General features: G+C 38.4%; 1 protein-coding gene across 1 annotated transcript; it reads left to right on the forward strand.

The window, feature by feature from the left end:
- Nucleotides 1–679: 679 nt before the first annotated feature.
- On the forward strand, nucleotides 680–19,005 carry thoc1 (THO complex 1). Its single transcript, XM_088348107.1, has 21 exons — nucleotides 680–822; nucleotides 1,011–1,084; nucleotides 1,165–1,225; nucleotides 1,306–1,375; nucleotides 2,055–2,173; nucleotides 2,247–2,295; nucleotides 2,364–2,459; nucleotides 3,935–4,017; nucleotides 4,104–4,177; nucleotides 4,251–4,359; nucleotides 4,420–4,557; nucleotides 9,543–9,643; nucleotides 9,912–9,978; nucleotides 11,589–11,639; nucleotides 11,703–11,773; nucleotides 11,841–11,936; nucleotides 12,015–12,080; nucleotides 15,567–15,650; nucleotides 15,733–15,880; nucleotides 15,964–16,051; nucleotides 18,661–19,005. The coding sequence occupies exons 1-21, from the start codon at nucleotides 715–717 to the stop codon at nucleotides 18,936–18,938; spliced, it is 2,031 nt and encodes a 676-aa protein (XP_088204233.1). The 5' UTR covers nucleotides 680–714; the 3' UTR covers nucleotides 18,939–19,005.
- Nucleotides 19,006–20,082: the final 1,077 nt, after the last annotated feature.

Raw genomic sequence — 20,082 nt, forward strand, 5'->3', positions numbered from 1 at the left:
TAACTTGATTACTTTCAATTACTTTGGGATTACCTCAATACCAAATATGCTAATAAAAGACAAAAGAAACTAAATATGAACAAAATGACTACATTTTGTGCAGGCTTGGGGAGTAACGGAATACATGGAACGGCAAAAATGATGTTGGCAAGCTGTTTGGATTTTTTTTCATTTTGTTTCTGTCGCATTTTATGTTCGTTTTGCCGGAGATCAAAGCCAGGGGAGAAAGCTTACCACGTGTTGTGAGTCATCATTTTATTCATATTTAGTTTATTTTGTCTTTTATTAGCATATTTGGTATTGGAGTAAGAGAGAGAGTGAGAGAGTAATGAGTGAGAGTAATCCAAAAGTAATTGAAAGTAATCAGGTTAAAGTAACCCTACCCAACCCTGCTTATATATTTGTTTAAATTGTTATAATTAGAAGTATTTATTAGTAGTATTTATATTTAAATAAATATTCGAGTTTGAATCGAATTCAAACAAGATAAATATCACTGATTTTATAAACCTTCTTGAATGAACGAAATATATGAAACTGGTTATTTAAATTCATACACATATTAATACACATTTTAGTTGTTGTATAGTTATCATCATAAATAACGAGTTAACTATTAATCTGAAATAAAAGCTACAGCTGAACTCAATGACAATTGAGACATGAATCGAACGGCGTTTAAACTTGCGATTTCGTGCAACAATTGAACGCACCATGCGTGATGACCACCACCCGGAAGCAAATAATCCCATATCCGGTTTGTGTTGTCCAAAGATGTCGCCTCCCTTGTTTAATTTTGTTGAGGCTAAAGACAAACTCACGGTGGGAAAACGTCAAATTACAATCATTTTCAAAAAGTGCATAAACAGTTTTATGTTCTGGTTCCCTAAATTGTGTCGTTCTAAAAATGTGCCTTCATTTACCGCCTTATTTATTTGCTATTTAACCACGTAGCCTATGCTAATAGTTAGCGCCGTCTCACGTTAACTATCCCTCTGGTAAACTCGTAGGAATCTACCAAGCAAGCTTTGTGTGACAACAGCAGCGACCCGATATTGCAGGCTTTTCATAAAATATCTGGAAAGTAAGTTGAACGTGATCTTAAGAACTGCAGCGACATGGTTGCAGGCTAATAATAACATTGTTTGCTCATGTGCTTTGCAGTGAGACTGAAAAGAAGACAACACTGGATCAGGCTTTTAGAGTTGTTCTTGGGGAGCTAATTGTAAGCCACACAAACAAACCCTGAATGCATATTATTTGCTTATATCAATGCATGGAACGTATGCATGTATTTGTGTGCAGGTGGACAAAGCGGCAAGGAGCGAGGATTATTTGTCTCTCATCGACATGAGCATTAGTGCAGTCACTGAAGGTAGGTCTGCAACTTCCAGTTCTCATGCACAACTATAACATTTATTGTAATTGATACCTGCTCTGATCCTGTGTAGATTATAGTCGACAATATATGTGCGTTATTTGCCCTCATGCAGGTTTTAGATCAGGGGATGGTGTCATAATAGTCTGTGGTTTGCAATAATCTGTGGCCTGTGCAGCCCTTTGAGACTAAGGGCTATACAAATAAACTTGACAAGTCTTTGTTTCCAAACGTCAATTTGAACATCAATATAAATAGAATGGTTATATTTTGGTGATGAGACTTTCTAAAATCATTAGAGACACATGATATTTCAAGGTTTATTTATTTTCCTCATGTTGAGGTTTTCGAGTTTCCTTGACCTCATGTAGGTTTTAGATCAGGGGAGGGTGTATTAATAGTCTGTAGTTTGCAATAATCTGTGGTCTGTGCAGCCCTTTGAGACTCCTTGTGATTAAGGGCTATACAAATAAACTTGATTTGATACACCATTAAGGTGGGTATTGCAAAGCAAAAGATCCACTGTATACAATGCCTTGTCATTGGTACCTGCTCTATCCCCACTTCTGATTATACATTGGTTAGGTTTTTGTGTTTTTCAGTCTCTTTAAATAAACATACTAAAATTCAGTCTAGCTAGTCCTATTTTAAAAGCTTTCTCACTGCGTCCATGCAGCTATCTGCTCTGCGACAACGCCTTTCGTGCTGCTCGGTGACGTGCTGGACAGCCTTCCACTGGACCAGTGTGACAAGATATTCTCCTTTGTTGAGGAAAACGTCGCCACGTGGAAATCTGTAAACATTTATCGTTTGCTTTTCGTTAAAAAAAGATGCTTTTCCAAACTTTGCTTCCCTCTCTTCCCCCCAGAACTCCTTCTACACTGCTGGGAAGAATTACCTTTTGAGGATGTGTAATGGTAAGCTGTCATATATCTTCTTTCTTTCTTTTTTTTTTTAATGTTCAACACGATTTTCCTAATTCTAGATCTCCTGCGGCGGCTGTCTAAGTCTCAGAACACAGTTTTCTGTGGACGGATACAACTTTTTTTGGCTCGTCTATTTCCACTATCGGAGAAGTCTGGTAAGAACAATTACAATATGTGATGCACCCAACCATGCTTATACTAGGGTTGATAAATATAAGTAGGGGTGTTTTGAATGAACTTTTTCAGTTTTGATAAGATGCCCATTTTACTGCCTGGTGAATTATCTGAACAGATACCAGACATGATTATAAAGGCTGTTTTTGGTTGAAAAAATATGAATAGAATAGAATTGTGCACAAAATAAAGAGGATTCTGGGTGCTTGATTTGATTCTTGTCAGTATGAGCAAGCTTAATTTTAGTTCTGTTCCTTTTCACAGTTGCGTTAACTTGGACCAACCCCAAAAGCTAGTTCCTTCCAACAAGTTTTTTTTTATTTAACTGGAATGGGTTGCTTGAGTGCCAATATCAGAGATTTTGTTTAAAATCTGATAAAGTTTTTGGGCTGATGTCAAACTGAAATCAATCATGGGTCTAAATACCCTTATCAATTTGTATGCAAACTACGTGAAAATAACTCATACAAATTTGTTGATGAGCACAATATTAAAATATTTTATGTACTGTATGTACTATTATAGCGATTAATTATAACTGATTTTCCTACCAACACCAAACTTCTGCTTCTGGATAACTCCTTTTTTAATTTTTTTTATTATTATTATTATTATTTTTTGCTCCTTGTTATTTTAAAAACAGAAAATATATGTAACATCCAATTATGTTTGTGTGTGTCTTTATTTTCTTAAAATTATGATAACATTAAACGGTTTTGGTAAACAGGTCTCCAAAAAGTAGTGTTCCAGAGTCCTTGACCTTATCAGTCAATCGATCAATACTTTCTTTGTCAATTGTTTGACCATAACACTTATAAATTGATATTTCAGATCGTGCATATGATTATGGGTGTGTTCATGATCTTAAAATAGATCCCTTCTAAACATTAAACAATTCCTAGATTACTTGGCTAAGAAAAACATAACACTCATTTTTATCAAGTTGCATTATTTTAACTGTACTTGTTAGTAGCTATAATAAAAAAATACATACATATTTCATTTTCTAAAGATTTTGGATGCAAAAGCAATAATCGTCTATAAAATTAATTTCATTTTTTTGTCGAGTATACATTTGTGGTGTTCTAATTTATTGTACTTTATGTAGGGTTTAATTCCTTTATTTGAAGCAAAATGAGTAGCTTGTATTTTTCAGCCTATATTTTAGAACAAGAGGCCAGCCTTAATGCCTTAGTGATTGATTTTGTCAATAATGGTAATTTGTGTTTTTATGTGGTCCAATGATTAATTGAAAAAAAATGACACATAATTAATTGAAATAAATATTTTGGACAATGAGCTGTTTTTTACTTTCAATGGCAGAAACAAAATATTGTTTTTAAAAGCTCAGAGTATTTGTAAAAGTATGATTTTATTGCACCGTATTAAAATGCAATTTTGTGGCTTTTAAAAAGTGGCGGTTTCTTGTTGACTGTTAATGAATCGTTGTTGTCAGGTCTAAATCTCCAGAGTCAGTTTAACCTGGACAACATCACGGTCTTCAACAAAAATGAAGATGAAAGCACTTTCGGACTCAAGGTGAATCCCCAAAGCTGTTATGATTACGACTAGATTCTCTTTCTGCGTCCATGCAATGTCATTTTAAACCAAGTGGTCAATGGCAGCGCACCGAACACAAAGAAGACGGCATGGAGGTGGAGGAAGGGGAGATGGGCGAGGAGGAAGCGCCGGTGTCCTGGTACGGGAAACGTGTAGAACAAAACAAATTAGCCCCCGATGACATCACCGATATTGATGTTTCTCTGTTTCAGCTCCATCCCCATCGACTACAATCTGTACCGAAAGTTCTGGACGCTGCAAGACTACTTCCGGAATCCGGTGCAGTGCTACGACAAAGTGTCTTGGATGACTTTCCTCAAGGTACGGAACCGGAACACGAGTCGGGTTTAGTTTGCTGAAACCGCCGGCGCTTTGCTGCAGTACTCAGACGAGACCCTGGCCGTGTTCAAGAGCTTCAAGTTGGACGACATGCAAGCGTCCAAGAGGAAGCTGGAGGAACTGCGGGCCTCACGGGGCAGCGAACACGTTTATTTTGCCAAGTTCCTCACCAGTGAAAAGGTGCGCTTTTTTTTTTTTAGATGATTTCTAGGGATGCATGATTATTATCAAGCCGATACCGGCTAAATAAGCCGTCAGAGTTGTCGACCTGATTGGAAATAGACTCTCATTTAATATTTCAATGACCCGACACTACTTTTTAGAACGATTCTTAACTTTTTGTTCCTCGCTTTAATATATATAATTTAATATATATACCTATACTCAACTCTGGATACTATGACCAAATAAGGATACCAGTCATGTGCATCGCTCCGACCCAAAAAATGTTTAGATTTTTTTTTTTAATACTGATGAATCTCAACTATTTATAGACATGTCATGTTTATTTTTATATCCCTTAATCACAAAGAGTCTCAAAGGGCTGCACAGACCACAGATTATTGTAAACCAGACTATTATTACACCATCCCCTGATCTACAATAGAATAGAATATACCTTTATTGTCATTGTTACAAAATGGGTTAACATATTGTGACAACGAAATTGGGCATGACACTCCAGGTTCACACGTTCACAGTGAGGTAAAAAAGCCAAGAAGATAAAGGAACAGAGAAGATTAGGTTATAAAACAAGGAGGATAAGGTTATAGTTTACACAATATTTACACAAGAAATGTCGGCATGTAGGATGTTACATACAGTTTGGTATCGTTAGGGTTTGTGCAATTGTACACTTGGTGCAAAAATAGTCATCAAAGTGCAAAAAAATAGTCCGCAGATATTGTCAACATAAAATATAGGTTATTCATATGCTATAGAATAGAAGTGTGTTTTAAGCTTAGATTTAAACCACTGAGGTTGCAGATAGAATCTCAGGGGGAAGAGCATTCTACAGCACCGGGGCTCGAAAGGAGAACGCTCTCGAACCTGCGGATCTCTTCTTGGCTCTTGGGATCACTAGTAGACCAGCATTTTCAGAGCGAAGGCTCCGGACCAGAACATAGGGGGAAATTAAATCTGAAAGATATGAGAGAGCAAGTCCATGCATGAAAATTTCTCAAATATGCTGTAATTTCTAGTTCCTGGTTGTAAGACGGACGAGAAATAGCAGCTGATACTGATGTTGGCTCCTGTTGACACCTTAGAAATATTTGCAGGAACTGATACTAATACTTGGTGTTGGTACTTATCCAAGAGTACTGTTTCCAATTCGATAATTTACAACCTCGAGTCAGTCAAACTCAAAAGATCCAGCACCGTAAAAAAGAATTAGCCCTTTTACTGATTTTTATGATATTTTTGCCTATTTATCACTCACAAAGTTTTGAAAACCACAAACCAATTTTAATATAACAGAGACAACCCAAGGAAATACAAAAGTTAGTTTTAAAAAGTTGATCCCATTTATTAGCGCAGGAAAAAATCCAAAACTTTTCTGGCCCCCATGTGTAAAAGTAATTGCCCCCAGAACCTTGGGCAGCGATAACAGAAATCTAACGTTTGCGTTAGTTGCTAATGACTCTTTCACAAAGTTGTGGAGTACTTTTGGCCCACTCTTCTTTGCAAAATTGTTTTAAATTTTCCATTTTTGAGGTTTTTCTAGCATGAACATCCTGTCTAAGGCACATCACCACATTTTAATTGGATTTGAATCCGGATTTTGATTTGGCCCATCGAGAACCCCTATTTTAGGTTTTTTTTTGAGGCATTAGCTAGTCCAGTGTTTTTCAACCAGTGTGCCGGGGCACACTAGTGTGCCGTGAGACCTTGTTTAGTGTGCCGCAGGAATATTCCCAATTTTATCTTTCCAAAAAAATCTGCCCATTATTCAGTATTTTTGCTATCTTCAGACGAGGAACTGTAGTAGTCATCCATACCAGTAGGTGGCAGTAATTTTTTTAATACTTAATTTTTATATACCGTAAATTCCGGACTATAAGCCACTCCTTTTTTCCCAAATGTTCAGCCCTGCGGGCTTGTTCAGTGAAGCGGCTAATTTATGGAATTTTTCTAACGGCCACCAGCGGCGCAGGAATTTAAAAGGTAAAAGTTGAACGTGGGCGCCAAGAAGCACTGCAATCTCTAAGTTATAGCATATAATTTCGGTATACTCAAGGTACGTACGGATACTAAGGAAGATGCCCCTAATGGCAATAGTTGTAAGAAGGAAGTTCAAGATGATTTACCGTAAATTTCACAATTACAGGGTGCCTTTTTTTCACAGGTATGTTTGATACATTGCGAGCGTGATCCTACTAGCGTGTTGGTACCTTTCAAAGGCACGGTTTGGGATGAAAGTTATATTATTATTATTAAAGCTTTGAAAACTCTCTCGGTGTACCGTCTTTCTTCGTAAATATGTGTAACCATGTATAATATGTATTTGCAACTGTATATTTTTGTAATGTATTTATTTTAGAGATTTATTCTGTTATGTGTTCTACGGACGAATCAAAAATAAGGGGCGGAGAAAACGCGGCCTGATGGGAAATGTGGTAAAGCTGAGTTACCTGTAGATCTGTCTGTTGTCGCAGTGGACAATAGTGAATATATATTTTTACCACCCTTAACTTTGGAAATATACATTTTGTTTCCTTGGATTACTTTCAACGGGACCCTGACTTAAGAAGTCTGCATCATACTTTAATTACGGGTATCATTTTCGAAGATTGACGACAACTGTGGATCTTATTTTGTATACGGATTTGAACTGTGATGTTATGCATCGGCCTGGTATTTTGGTACCCCTTGCTAGGACATTGACTTAGCCTCTTGGCAGAGAGCAAGTGTCTCTGCTCCTTGGCTTTGTAGCGTACTATGATTTGATCGATAATCAATAAAGATTATAGAACATTAAACCTTACAAAATCCTTCCCTCTAAGAAGTCACAATCGTGGAACCTACAGTGTTGCCCGGGTTATACTTGTGACTGTGTCGCAAGTTTCACTGCGGGCGCCCGCAGCTTGTACATAGGTGCGGTTTGTATAAGTACAAAAGCGCCAACTCACTCATAAAGCGGTGGGAGCGGCTTATAGTCAGGTGCGCTCTATAGTCCGGAATTTACGGTACTAATTATCTCCTCATGGGGTAGCACAGTACATTTAATAACTTAATTTGTTTGACAAAGCGGTTTAAGATTGCACTGTAAAAAATCAAAACATTAGTAAAGCACATCATTCTCTTTTATTTTAAGTATAATTTTCTTCTTTTTATATACTAATTACTTACTTATGAGTTAGTACAGTGAAATAGTTGACATAACCTTATTTTCAAACATTTTCAACGGACGGTGTGCCTCGGAACTTTTTTATAAATAAAAGTGTACCTTGGTTCAAAAGGGTTGAAAAACACAGCTAGTCCAACTCTCAATAGCTCAAAAAATGGCCAAAAGTTACATTTACCCGATATAGTTTCCCCCTCTATCCATTAGCATTTTTTACATTTTTATTTATTATAGCTACACATGTGTACAGCAAAGATAATTCCACTTTATAAGAGTAATATTTTCTTAGCCAAAGCCTGTGTACCATTCAGCATTGGAGCACTAGTATAATGCTTATAGAAGTGATGTATATTCATAATCATATGCACTTTTTGCAATATTTTTGTCATCAGTGCTCATAACGATACCTTGTCATTATAGGTAATACCGACAAAGTCTTGACCGATTGGTGGATAAAGTCAAGCTCTAGTCTCGCTAACACTCCTTTTGGGAGACATGTTAACCGAAGCTGTGTAATGTCTTTGTAATTGTAGACAAAAATACCGTAAATTCCGGACCCACCACATTTTAAGAGGAAAACCGATTTTGTACGAACACAAGCCGCACCTGTATATAAGCCGCATGCGCCCACATTAAAAAATGTAACACAAACACAAAATTAACCCAAACCCGACTTTAAGTCCCGCGACCGAAACTGAATGTCCTTTATTAAAGTACACAGCCGGCAAAATTAATGGAAAATGATACCGGTACTTAAGGTTTGATGCAGACCTACAGAGTCCGGGTCCCGTTGAAAGTAATCCAAAGAAAAAAGTGTATATTTACAAAGGTAAGGGTGGGAAAAATATATATCCACTATTGTCCGCCACGTGCACAAACACGTCTCACGTTTACTCCACTTCCCATCAGCCCCCGTGGTTTTCGTCCCTTCTTTTTGATTCGCCCGTTCAAAACATATCAGAATAAGTCTCTAAAATAAATACATTACAAAAATATACAGTTGCAAATACATATTATACATGGTTACACATATTTACAAAGAAAGATGGTACACCGAGAGAGTTTTCAAAGCTTTAATAATAATAATATAACTTTCATTCCAAACTGTGCCTGTGAAGGGTAGCAAAACGCTACTAGCAACACACTCGCAACACAGTAAACGGCTCTGTTAAAAAAACATTACCGTACTTGTAGTAATCATGGCAAACCGTCCTCAACTTCCTCCTTATAACTGACGTCATCAAAGTCGTCTTCTCCAGTATGGAAAATACTGTCATACAGACGTCATCCCACGCTCCCTTATTCAAAAAAACGCTCGCAACACGCTCGCAAAGTAAAGTTTACGTGCAGTAGCTCTGTTTCCTTCTTTATCGGACTGCTCGATTGCATTTAGCTTGAAAGCTGCGTCATGTGCCTTTCTTTTTGCAATTTGCATGGAGAGGATATTTCTACGCTAATTAAATTTGTGCACAAGCTAAGAAGTTGCAGTCTTCCTCAGCGCATATATTCCACCGGTCTAAATCTTACATTTTGTTCTCGAGCGCCGCTGGCGGCCGTTAGAAAAATTACATAAATTGGCCGCATCACTGAATAAGCCGCAGGGTTAAACTTTTGGAAAAAAAGTAGCGGTTTATAGTCCGGAATTTACGGAATGTTCCCTGGGTTAATAAGTTATTGGTATCATTCTCCAGAATCAGGGTTTTAAGTAGTTATTGGTAGGGAAAAAATATATTCTTATTTATGTTTTTCAGATAAAATCATGATATGTTTGCTCAATTCAATATTTAATTTAATATTGTAACGTTTCCGACCCGTGCAGCTGATGGACTTGCAGCTCAGTGACAGCAACTTCCGCCGCCACATCCTACTGCAGTACTTGATCCTCTTCCAGTACCTCAAAGGACAAGTCAAATTCAAAAGGTGATGATATGGAACATGAGCTGGTTGAAATTACCATTAAATTCAGACTATGAGCCGCTATTTATCGTCAATACTCTTTATGTGTAACACCTGTCCTTGTAAATATCTCATGTTTTAATTTGGGCACGTGCGGCTTATAGTCGGGTGCGGCTTATGTATGTACTAAATGTTTTTTCCTTTAAAAATCTACTGTGTGCGCTCTGTAGTTCAAATTTTACGGTAATCACGAAGACAATATTTTGAAGAAAGTGTGTTGTTCTTCTTGAAGCTCCAACTGTTTGCTGAATGATGACCAGTTGGCATGGATCGAGGAAACCACCAAATTAGTTTACCAGGTAAACACAAAAAAATAATGATGAGGGTTGTCTAACTATTTTAGTATTAAGGTTGCACATAAAATAAACATAGACGCTTCCCTACTTACGAATGAGATCGTAAGTTGAATTTGTTCGTAAGTTGCTTCAGTGCTATATTTTGTATTTTTATGGTTCATGTAAGTATAATTAAGGCTTGTATAGGTAACCTGTATTGTTATAGAATAAAAAATAAACATTTTATAAAATTATATGCTCTATAAAGATAAGTAAAGTTAAGTGTAACTTACTTTTGGAAGATCCACTTCAAGAGGTCCTCCTCTGTTAGTTGCCAGCAATCCAACCATTTTCTCAACCACATCAATCTTTCTTATTCCACTTTCATTTCAAAAACGGCTCGCTTCTTCTTTACACGATACACCAACCATATTGAATGGATGCACGAGATATTAAACAATAAAAATGTCAAAGTTCTTAGTGCGCTGAGGTACAGTATAGAATGTTTGCACACGAACTAGGAAGAGGATTTCTTCTTCGGGGTGGATGCTGGGTAACCTCTCACCGCGCCACACTCCGGTAGTGGCGGAAAGAAGCACTACAGTACTGTCCTGTATTCGGAAAAAGGTGCACATAGTACAAAATCTAACTTACAGCAATGTCCGAATATTTTTCAACATCCTGAAATTTTTTTTCGTGTCTACCGTTTTTTGTAAGTTGAATGGTCTTAAGTAGGGGAGCGTCTGTAGATGCAATGGCAGTTTTGGTTCTATTTTTAATATAGTTAATTCGTACTTTCCTTTTTTATATCTTATTTGTGATTTTTAACAGCTTATGAGTACAAGATATTGTTTAGGATTTTACAAGCTTGTAACTTGGGGAAACACATTTTTCCATATTAAGCAATATTTTTTCAACTTTTAGTATTTTATACATAAGTCTCCAGAAATCTCCCTTAAATAGAAAAAAAATATGTTTTAAAAAATTAGTTAAATTTGTAATGAACAAAATAATGAAAGAAAAAAACTGCCATTTTCATCTGTGTGGAAAATAAAAATTGAAACCTTCAGTGTTCACAGAAGTCTTAGTTGTTTAATAGCTCGTTTGCATATTTTAAATCACTTCATAGTTCATCAAACAAGTTCATTAATCACAGCTTTCAATTTTTAGTAGATAGATAGATAGATAGATAGATACTTTATTCATCCCCGTAGGGAAGTTCCCACTTCCAGCAGTATCCTTGTGTTAAAAAAAAAAATAATAAAATAAAGATATAGAATACAAAAATACCCAATATAAAGTTTTGCTATAGAGTATTTAAATAGTGCTACGGAAAATACTGTAATAAAAATAGGGTAATATGCAAATGTGGGGGCGGGGTTTAATGTGGGCTTTTACTCCCCGGGTGGCGTTAAAGAGCCTCATGGCATGAGGAAGAAATGATCTCCCCAGTACTATCCATAGTATTTGCCACTGAAACGTTAATCTGAGAATTTTATAAATTTTGTATTTATTTTGGGGAATATTTAATACCTTTCTATATTAGCATCCCAATATTGTTATGTGAAGTCTCAGTTTATGATTACAAGCTACCGGTACTCATCTTTCATTTTGGGGGGGGGTTCTTCTCCCAGCTCCTTCGAGAGATTCCTCCAGACGGGGACAAGTTTGCCTCCATGTTGGAAGTAAGTCCTCACTTTTGCCAAAGTTGACCCTCAACCGTTAGTGAACCATCACATTTGCCACAGCGCATCCTCAACAGTGAAGAAAACTGGATCGCGTGGAAGAACGAAGGCTGTCCTAGTTTTGTCAAGGAGCGGTACGTCGAAGCAAATATATTCAGTTGTTTTGAATTTTCCCGTAACGTTTTCCTGCCCACTTTTCAGGCCGGTCGACGACAAACCCAAGCGGCCCACCAGGAAACGGGCGGCCCCAGAAGACTTCTTGGGGAAAGGACCCGACAGGAAGATCTTCATGGGAAAGTCAGGATTGTTGTTAATGTCGACCGTTGTTTAGAAAAGTTTGTTATTTTTATTTAATGTATTTTTATTTTCTTAAAGTGACGAGCTAACACGTTTGTGGAACTTGAACTTGGACAACATGGAAGCCTGCAAGTCAGAGAGCAGGTAAAATTGTATTCCACGTTATGTTTATTAACGGATTCTTGATTTTATATGCACTTGGGAGGAAATGTACACTCACTAAAAAAGGCAGAAAATGGTAAATGGTCTGCGTTTATTTATAGCGCTTTTCAAGTCAATGAAAACCTCCCAAAGCGTTTTACAATGTGCTTCACACTTACCCATTCACACACACACTCACACACCAATAGCGGCCGTGCAGCCATGCAAGGCGCCGACCTGCTTATTGGGGGCATTAGGGATTCAGTGTCTTGCCCAAGGACACTTCGACATATAACACGGAGGAGCCGGGAATCGAACCTGCGACCTCTTGATCCCAAAACGAGCTACCTGTCTAAATGTCTAAAAGATGCTGATTTTTCAGTGTAAAGCTTTGTTCTGTTTTAATGATAATTTTTCCACGGGATTACTTGTTGTGTGGACCCTTCTCAAGGTTTATTTTCGCTACGCTGAGGTTTTTGAGTTTTTCCTTGCCTGCATGTTGGTTGAAGATCAGAGAATGGTGTCATTGTAACCTGTGCAGTCCTTTGAAAGATTTGGTGATTAAGGCGTCACAAATAAATGTAACTTGACGTTGTTTGTTTTAATGGCAAATACAGATAGATAGATAGATACTTTATTCATCCCCGTAGGGAAATTCACACTTCCAGCAGTCTACCCCAGTGTTTTTTAACAGATTAACATGATGCCCTAGGGGTGCTTGTAGTGGAGTGGATGACGTCACGCTAATCCAAAAGTTCGACATCCCTGCGGCAGATGGAAATCTTTTCTTTGTGAAAATCCAGGGATACACCACCTCGTGTTAGCAAGTCCGCCTCCTCTCCGATTCCCCCCGGCTTTCGTGTCTCTGTATAGCGGCGTTGAAGCCGGGTAGCTCCGGGTGGCTACACGTTAGCGTCCGGAATGCTAAACGTGAGCCACGTTTCCGCAAAACACAGCAACTGCGCTCCCCTTGCGCTTCGATGTTTTCCACCAGCACTCGATGATCTTATTTGGTCATGAGTTCGCATTTACCATGATTACGGATGGTACCGAAGACTTATAACGCCGCTAGCCGCTTCGCTAGCTCCGGCTCTTCTTCCACGATAGGCCCCTTCATCACGCCGGCAGGAGAATTCTTCAGGGCAAGGAGTTGATTCCTTGAATACATGCATTTTTGTGCGCTAAAACCCATGTCCATGGGATAGAAGTAATCCATAGTGTAGTTGTCAAAACGGGAAGAAAAAACACCGAAGATAGGAGCAGACAATAAAACAATAGGGCAGCTGTTGGAAAAGGCAGCCGCTCGTGGCAGCTCCGCTTTGATCTATAATATTGATAATTCAATATCATAAGCATTAATATTCAAAATCCCATAATTCAACTGTTGGCATCCGATATTGGGCTTAACTACTTACATACCTAGTATAAGATAATCACCGTACTGACATACTGTAAGGCCATTATCGCATACAATATCATCTAGACCAGAAAGTTTTTCAAACACAAGGTTTTTCATACCCTTAGGTTTTTCTAACCCGAAATCTTTCATACACAGTCTTTCACATTAAAGGTTTTTATACCACAAGTTTCTAAAATATCGAGTTTTCCATGCCTGCAAATATTTTATTCCCAAGGTTTTTTATTCCAGATAAGTTTACCGAACCCGAGGTTTATCAACCTTAAAGTTTTTCACACCCCAAAGTTGTCTTTGGCTTGTCTTTTATTCCATGAATCTTCAACACCGTAACTTATTCACACTAGAGGTTTTTCATACCAGATTCATCTCAACCCGAGTTTCTCAAACCATGTAGTTTTTCAAGCCAATTATGACCAAAAGTACTTTAGAATTATCTGTCATCCATTTTTCTTGGGGATTGTTTCATATTTCTTAGAAAACATCTGGGTTTTTAGTCCTTTATTTACGCATGAAAACATTCTTTCAACTTCATGCGAAAATGGCATGAGTGACAATAATTGCTTTTTGAGAAAAATACTAAAAACTGTTAAATTTTTAAGCGAATAGTTGCACTTAATCCGTCCTATTTTTATTTTTTTTAAATTCAACAATTCATTAGCATTGATACCACAATACGAGTTTGTGGAAACCATCGCCAATTAGGCAATTTTTCTAAAAATATTTTACTCTGCGATGGTGGCCTTACAGATTTCTCATGTGATAATTGGCCTTACGAACTTAGCTGATGATTTTGTAGGTAATCTCAAAATGATATTGTATGCGATAATGGCCTTCAGTATGGCGATTATCTTATACTAGGTATGTAAGTAGTTAAGGCCAATATCGAATGCAAACAGTTGAATTATGGGATTTTCTAATATTAATGCTTATGTTATTGAATTATTAATATCTGAGACAGTCCTACCCATGCATAAACCAAAAAAATCCCGTGTCCCATATCAGTCTATACATACCACTTTAAAATGTGTCCCCCGTCTGCAGATACTTGAGTGCTGAAGCCCATTTTGACCAACATTTTTGTCCTAAATCATGGTTTAAAAACATGGTGCGAGCAAAGTTCTTTTGTAAAAATGTCACAACTTACTGCAAACAAGGACACAATATTTACCTTCAGTGCAGACGGCACTAGGTGAGGGGGAGTAGGAGTGTGCACCCTGTGTGTATAGCTCCGCCCATTCCTACCGCTTACCCAATGTCAAGTCAAGTCATGTTTATTTGTATAGCCCTGTAACACATACCCTTTTGTCCCATGTAAGTACCGGTACACATGCTTTAAAACAGTCATGTGTTTTTCCAATCAAATTGATCTGGGTTTGCCAGAGTTTTTGGATGTTTACAGTTTGTTCAGTGGGTTTTCATCCTAACATGTGTCCAACCAATGAACAGAGATTGTTTAATGAGCTTTCATATAAAGGATTCTTTAGGGATTTACAATCAAAACCAGGATCTGTTGGTGTGATACTTGACTGTAGACTGTAGTTTAAATTGTGTCCTCTATATACCGAACCCTATTAGAAGTCAAGTCATTTTATTTATATAGCCCTGTAACGCAAACCCTTTAGTCCCTTATAAGTACCGGTACACATGCTTTAAAACAGTCATGTGTTTTTCCAATCAAATTGATCTGAGTTTGCTAGAGTTTTTGGATGTTTACAGTTTGTTCAGTGGGTTTTCATCATAACATGTGTCCAACCAATGAACAGAGATTGTTTAATGAGCTTCCATGTAAAGGATTCTTAAGCGCAGACCACAGATGATTGCAAACCACTATTTTTCGGTATTGTCTAGGCTTCGCAAGTACTGCAATCGGCAAGTTCTATTTTTATGTCCGCCAGACGCACTGTACCCATGAAAAGAACCATATATGGCTCGCAAGCCATGGGTTCCCCACCCCTGCTTTAAGGTGTACTTAGCTGGAGACAAAAAAAACCCTCAATTACATTTTCAGTGATAAAAAGCCAATCACAATTTCACTATTTCAGTCTAATGTTGCCGTTTTCCTGTTTTCTCAGAGAATTTATGCCCTCGCTGGACGAATTCTTCGCCGAAGCCATCGAGCAGGCGGATCCTGTGAACATGGTAGAGGAGGAGTACAAGTAAGATCCCCTCCTTGTATAAAATAAATTAAAAAAAAAACACTTTAAAACAAAAATCTTGATTTCCTGTTCTTTGTCCTAGGGTGGTGAAGAACCCAAACTACGGCTGGAGGGCGCTACGGCTCCTCTCCAGGAGAAGTCCGCACTTTTTTCAGCCCACCAACCAGAAGTTCAACAGCCTAGCTGACTATTTGGACAGCATGGTCAGCAAGCTGGCCAAAGAGTTGCCCGTAAGGAACAACAATCGATATCGAAACTGCGTATTGAGGAGAAATTCAAAATAGTGGCTAAGGGGACCATGTTTCATGTGCAGAAGGACATCCCTTCGGAGGAGATCAAAACCGGGGAGGAAGAGGACGACGACGAAAATGGAGACAATCTCCTCAAAGACAGCAACGATAGTAAGATTACCGTATTTTGCCTAATATTCGCACACTCCTCTAAAAGCTAGCGCGTTTATTTGTGTATATCCGTTGGGCTCTTTATACACTTACAGTGCCTGTGCTTTGATAAGTGTGCTGACCCAAATCGCAAAACATTGTATGCAACGGGAATCGAACCAGGGTCACAGCGGTGAGCTTGCCGACTTAACCACTAGGCACCCAGCGGTGCAGATGACATCCGAAAAGGCACTCGCTTTTATCCCGTTATCACGCCGTTTTTACTCTCAGTGCCAGAAACGCTGATTTGCATAGTTAATTTTCTTCTGCATTCTGATAGGTTAGACAGTCGCCCAACTTCTTCACTTGTGCATCAATGAGTCAAGTAATTTTTATTTGTATAGCCCTTAATCACAAAGAGTCTCAAAGGGCTTCACAGGTTATTACTCAGACTATTATTACACCATCCCCTGATCTGGAACCAACATGAGGGCAAGGAAAAACTCAAAAAACCTCAACATGAGGAAAATGAAGGAACCTTGAGAAGGGACCGCACATGTGGTATCCCCCTTTCAGGATTACCAGACAGCAAAGGATGTTGCAATCACAAATAATACAATAATAATAATAACAATGCGGTTTAGTACTTATTGACCCTTTGCACAGACCTAACCACGCGATGACACCATGACGGACGGCAGTAAACCGTAGTAAGGCTAGTAAACAGACAACAACCACAAAGAAACGCTACAGTATTCAACACCATTGGCAGTGTCTGAAAGTCATGACAAAAAGTTAGCGGACACCAGGGCACACAACTCTGAAAAGTTGCCTGCCCAGCTATAAATTTGCCTGCCTCATTTTTCACAACTTGAAACACAATAAGACTCATCGCAAAAAAAACAAAAACATTGTTGCAAAGTATTAAGGATTCATAATCAGAATATATAACAGAAAAACCGTTTAAAATTAAGTTTATTATACATTTACTTATAACATTCATTCCATGTGTATGACATCGCTGTTTTCCATCTGCCCTCAGTATGTACCTGTATTTACTCATCTTCATTCATGCAATGTTTGCGTTGCGTCGTCTGCTAGAACCCACGTGAACACCTCTTTCCACGAAGCTTTTAATGTACGTTTACGTTTTGTAGCGTCATACATTTTGTTCGCTTCTTTTGAATATTTCTTCTGGGGCTTTGGCGTGATTCCTAACCACTTATTCATTTTTCTTGTGTTCTCTGTGCGCCTACTTTGGAAAATGGTATGCACATGCACGACTTTGTGACGCTCAGGAACGTCCGGAAGCACAAAGTTATTCGATGCAGGCTTCTGATTGGCTGCCGAGTATGCAAATTGCCAAACGAACCAAAGATTTCGAAATCGGAATGAAGGCAACGTTTGATTTGGGGGAAAAAAAACAAAAGATTTTTTTTTTTCTTGAAAAAGTTGTCGGCCAAGCGGAGACGTTTTGTAAGTTGTAAGCCCGACGTAAAAGATCCACGCCCCGGGCGTCCGGGGAGATATTATTTCAGACACTGCCATTGGAAATGACTAGTCAAGCGAAATATTTGTCTGATGAGGTGGCGCACCCTGTCGGGAAACACATAGAGCGCTATTTAGATAAACTGAGGATAACATTAATAGGGCTAGCTACCGACCAATGCAGTCTTCCTCCTGACACACATCTAAACAAATCGTCTAATGGCTTGACTTCACTATTTGTATCACTATATTGTAAATGAAGTATCCCCATACACCTGTGCTGATCTAAAAGTCTGGATGCTTTAAGGCTGGTTGGGTTACCGGTACGCGACGCGCACTGAGACAGTAAGGTATCTTATTATGGCCAAGGTAAGACACTAGTGTCTCCAACTTTTCAAGGCAAGAGCCACTTTTTGTTGATATGATATAATGAAATTGTGTGTTTAATTGCTGTTAAAAATGTCGAAAAAATTGTTAAAACGTCATATTGTCAGATATAACGACATTTTGAATAACGAAATTGTGAATATGCTTAATTGCTGTGGAGATTGTCGAGAAAAATTGTTCAAACCTCACATTGTTTATTTGCTGTTAATAGTGTCAGGAAAATTGTTCAAACCCCAAAAAATCGCGCAAAAGGCACCCAGCTTGATTTTCATTTCTTAAATAACTTACGTTATTACCATGTTATTATCTGGTTAATAATGGAAGGTAGAGTTAAATATTAAAATCATTTTACTAGATTATCATGACCCAGCACGAGTGATCTATTTTCAGAACAGATCTGTGGGCATCTCAGCTGTCCTAAAGGGGCACCGTGTTGGAGACCCCCTGCTCGAATGCCTTTTTGTATGTCATCTGTACCACTAGTGGTGAAGTCTCATTGCTCATCCCTGTTTCCAATCTTGTTGCATACATGGTATTGGGATATTGGTCAGCGATGTTTGTTTTATCATTGCTCACAAATAGCGGTGTGCCGTAAAACCTTATGTGGTTATAGCCACTTAGAAATACTCAATCTTATCCAGTAATTCAAGACATTTTCAAATTTGCGCCTTAATAGTTTGTGAAATGTGGTCATTGTTATTTCTTGAAGTCCACGTCCCACAAAAGCCCCCTATCATTTTTTTTCTTCCATCCAGGTCCCAGCATGCCGAGCAAGATGGTGAGCAACCAGCAAATGGACGAGATAGCAGCAAAGCTAAGCGGCCGCTGGAAGTCGTTAGCCTCGCATTTGGAGATGCGAGCGGCAGAATTGCGCGAGATCGAAGCCGAAAGCGAAGACGCCGACATCCGAGCCAAGCTGCTGCTGGTCACCTGGCAGGATCGAGAAGGAGCCCAGGCTACCGTGGAGAGCCTGGTGGCGGCCCTCAACGCCGCCGGATTCGCCAAAATGGCCGACGAGCTCAGCGAGGCTTGAAAAGGGTGGATTGTGTAGAGAGGTTTTTTTTTTTTAGCTTGGTATTAAAGACACATTTTGATACATACGCTGTGTTTTAATTATTTGCAGAAGTCAGTCAATAACTTAGGAGAGGGGAAATGAAGAAACATGTGTTCGGTTTGGTACACTGTAAGACAAATCGGGAACGTTTGGCAATGGTTCTTGAGCAGCGGTGGGCAACCTTTTGCTAACAGTGGGTCTTTCACTTTAAAATTGTTGGGTTAAATGAACAAGTTTGGGTTACAAAATAGACCAATACTCAGGTCAAAATCACTTTCAAACGCCCCCGAAAAATTATTTCTATTATTCCAAATTAAACTACCCCTACTGTGTAATACTAATGAAGCAATTTGGGGTGAGTGGGCCTCTCTGAAACGAAACTCATTGCAGAATAATTTTGAAAGGGTTTCTGCAAAACTCAGGACATTGGGTCAATCTTAGTGTTGGGTTGCTCTATTTTCAATCCATCTTGTTCATTTTCAATGCAACATTTTTTGGGGGCTAGTACCCCGAAAACAGCAACATTTGCTTAACAGTTCAGGTCTTTCACTTTAAAATTGTTGGGTTAAAAGAACAAATTTGGGTTACAAAATAGACCAATACTCAGGTCAAAATCACATTTTTTTCTGCGTTGTTTTTAACACCCCCGAAAAACTATTGGTTATTGCAAAACAAACGACCCCTACTGCAAAACACAAGACGTTGGGTCAATTCTAGTGTTGGGTTGCTCTATTTTCAATCCATCTTGGGTCATTTTCAATGTAACATTTTTTGGGCTAGTACTACAAAAACAGCAAACTTTTGCTATCAGTTGAGGTCTCACTTTAAAATTGTTTGGTTTAAAAAAGTTTGGGTTACAAAATAGACCAATACTCAGGTCAAAATCACATTTTTCTGGGTGGTTTCAAACACCCCGAAAAAGTATTTTGGTTATTCCAAAATAGACGACCCCTACTGTGTAATACTAATGAAGCAATTTGGGGTGAGTGGGCCTCTCTGAAACGATACTCATTGCAGAATCCTTTTGAAGGGGTTTCTGCAGAACACAGGACATTGGGTCAATCTTAGTGTTGGGTTGCTCTATTTTCGATCTATTTTGGTCATTTTCAATGTAACTTTTTGG

The sequence above is a fragment of the Urocampus carinirostris genome, chromosome 1 (assembly GCF_059441175.1).
Source record: "Urocampus carinirostris isolate Australia breed hairy pipefish chromosome 1, RoL_Ucar_1.0, whole genome shotgun sequence".
NCBI lineage: Eukaryota > Metazoa > Chordata > Actinopteri > Syngnathiformes > Syngnathidae > Urocampus > Urocampus carinirostris.

What these genes read in the sequence shown, in the direction of transcription:
- thoc1 (XM_088348107.1), top strand. Translation starts at nt 715, where the DNA reads ATGCGTGATGACCACCACCCGGAAGCAAATAATCCCATATCCGGTTTG. An exon ending in AGGAAGATCTTCATGGGAAA is followed by an intron (nt 11,937 to 12,014) that starts GTCAGGATTGTT and finishes ATTTTCTTAAAG; the next exon opens with TGACGAGCTAACACGTTTGT. An exon ending in CCTCAAAGACAGCAACGATA is followed by an intron (nt 16,052 to 18,660) that starts GTAAGATTACCG and finishes TCTTCCATCCAG; the next exon opens with GTCCCAGCATGCCGAGCAAG.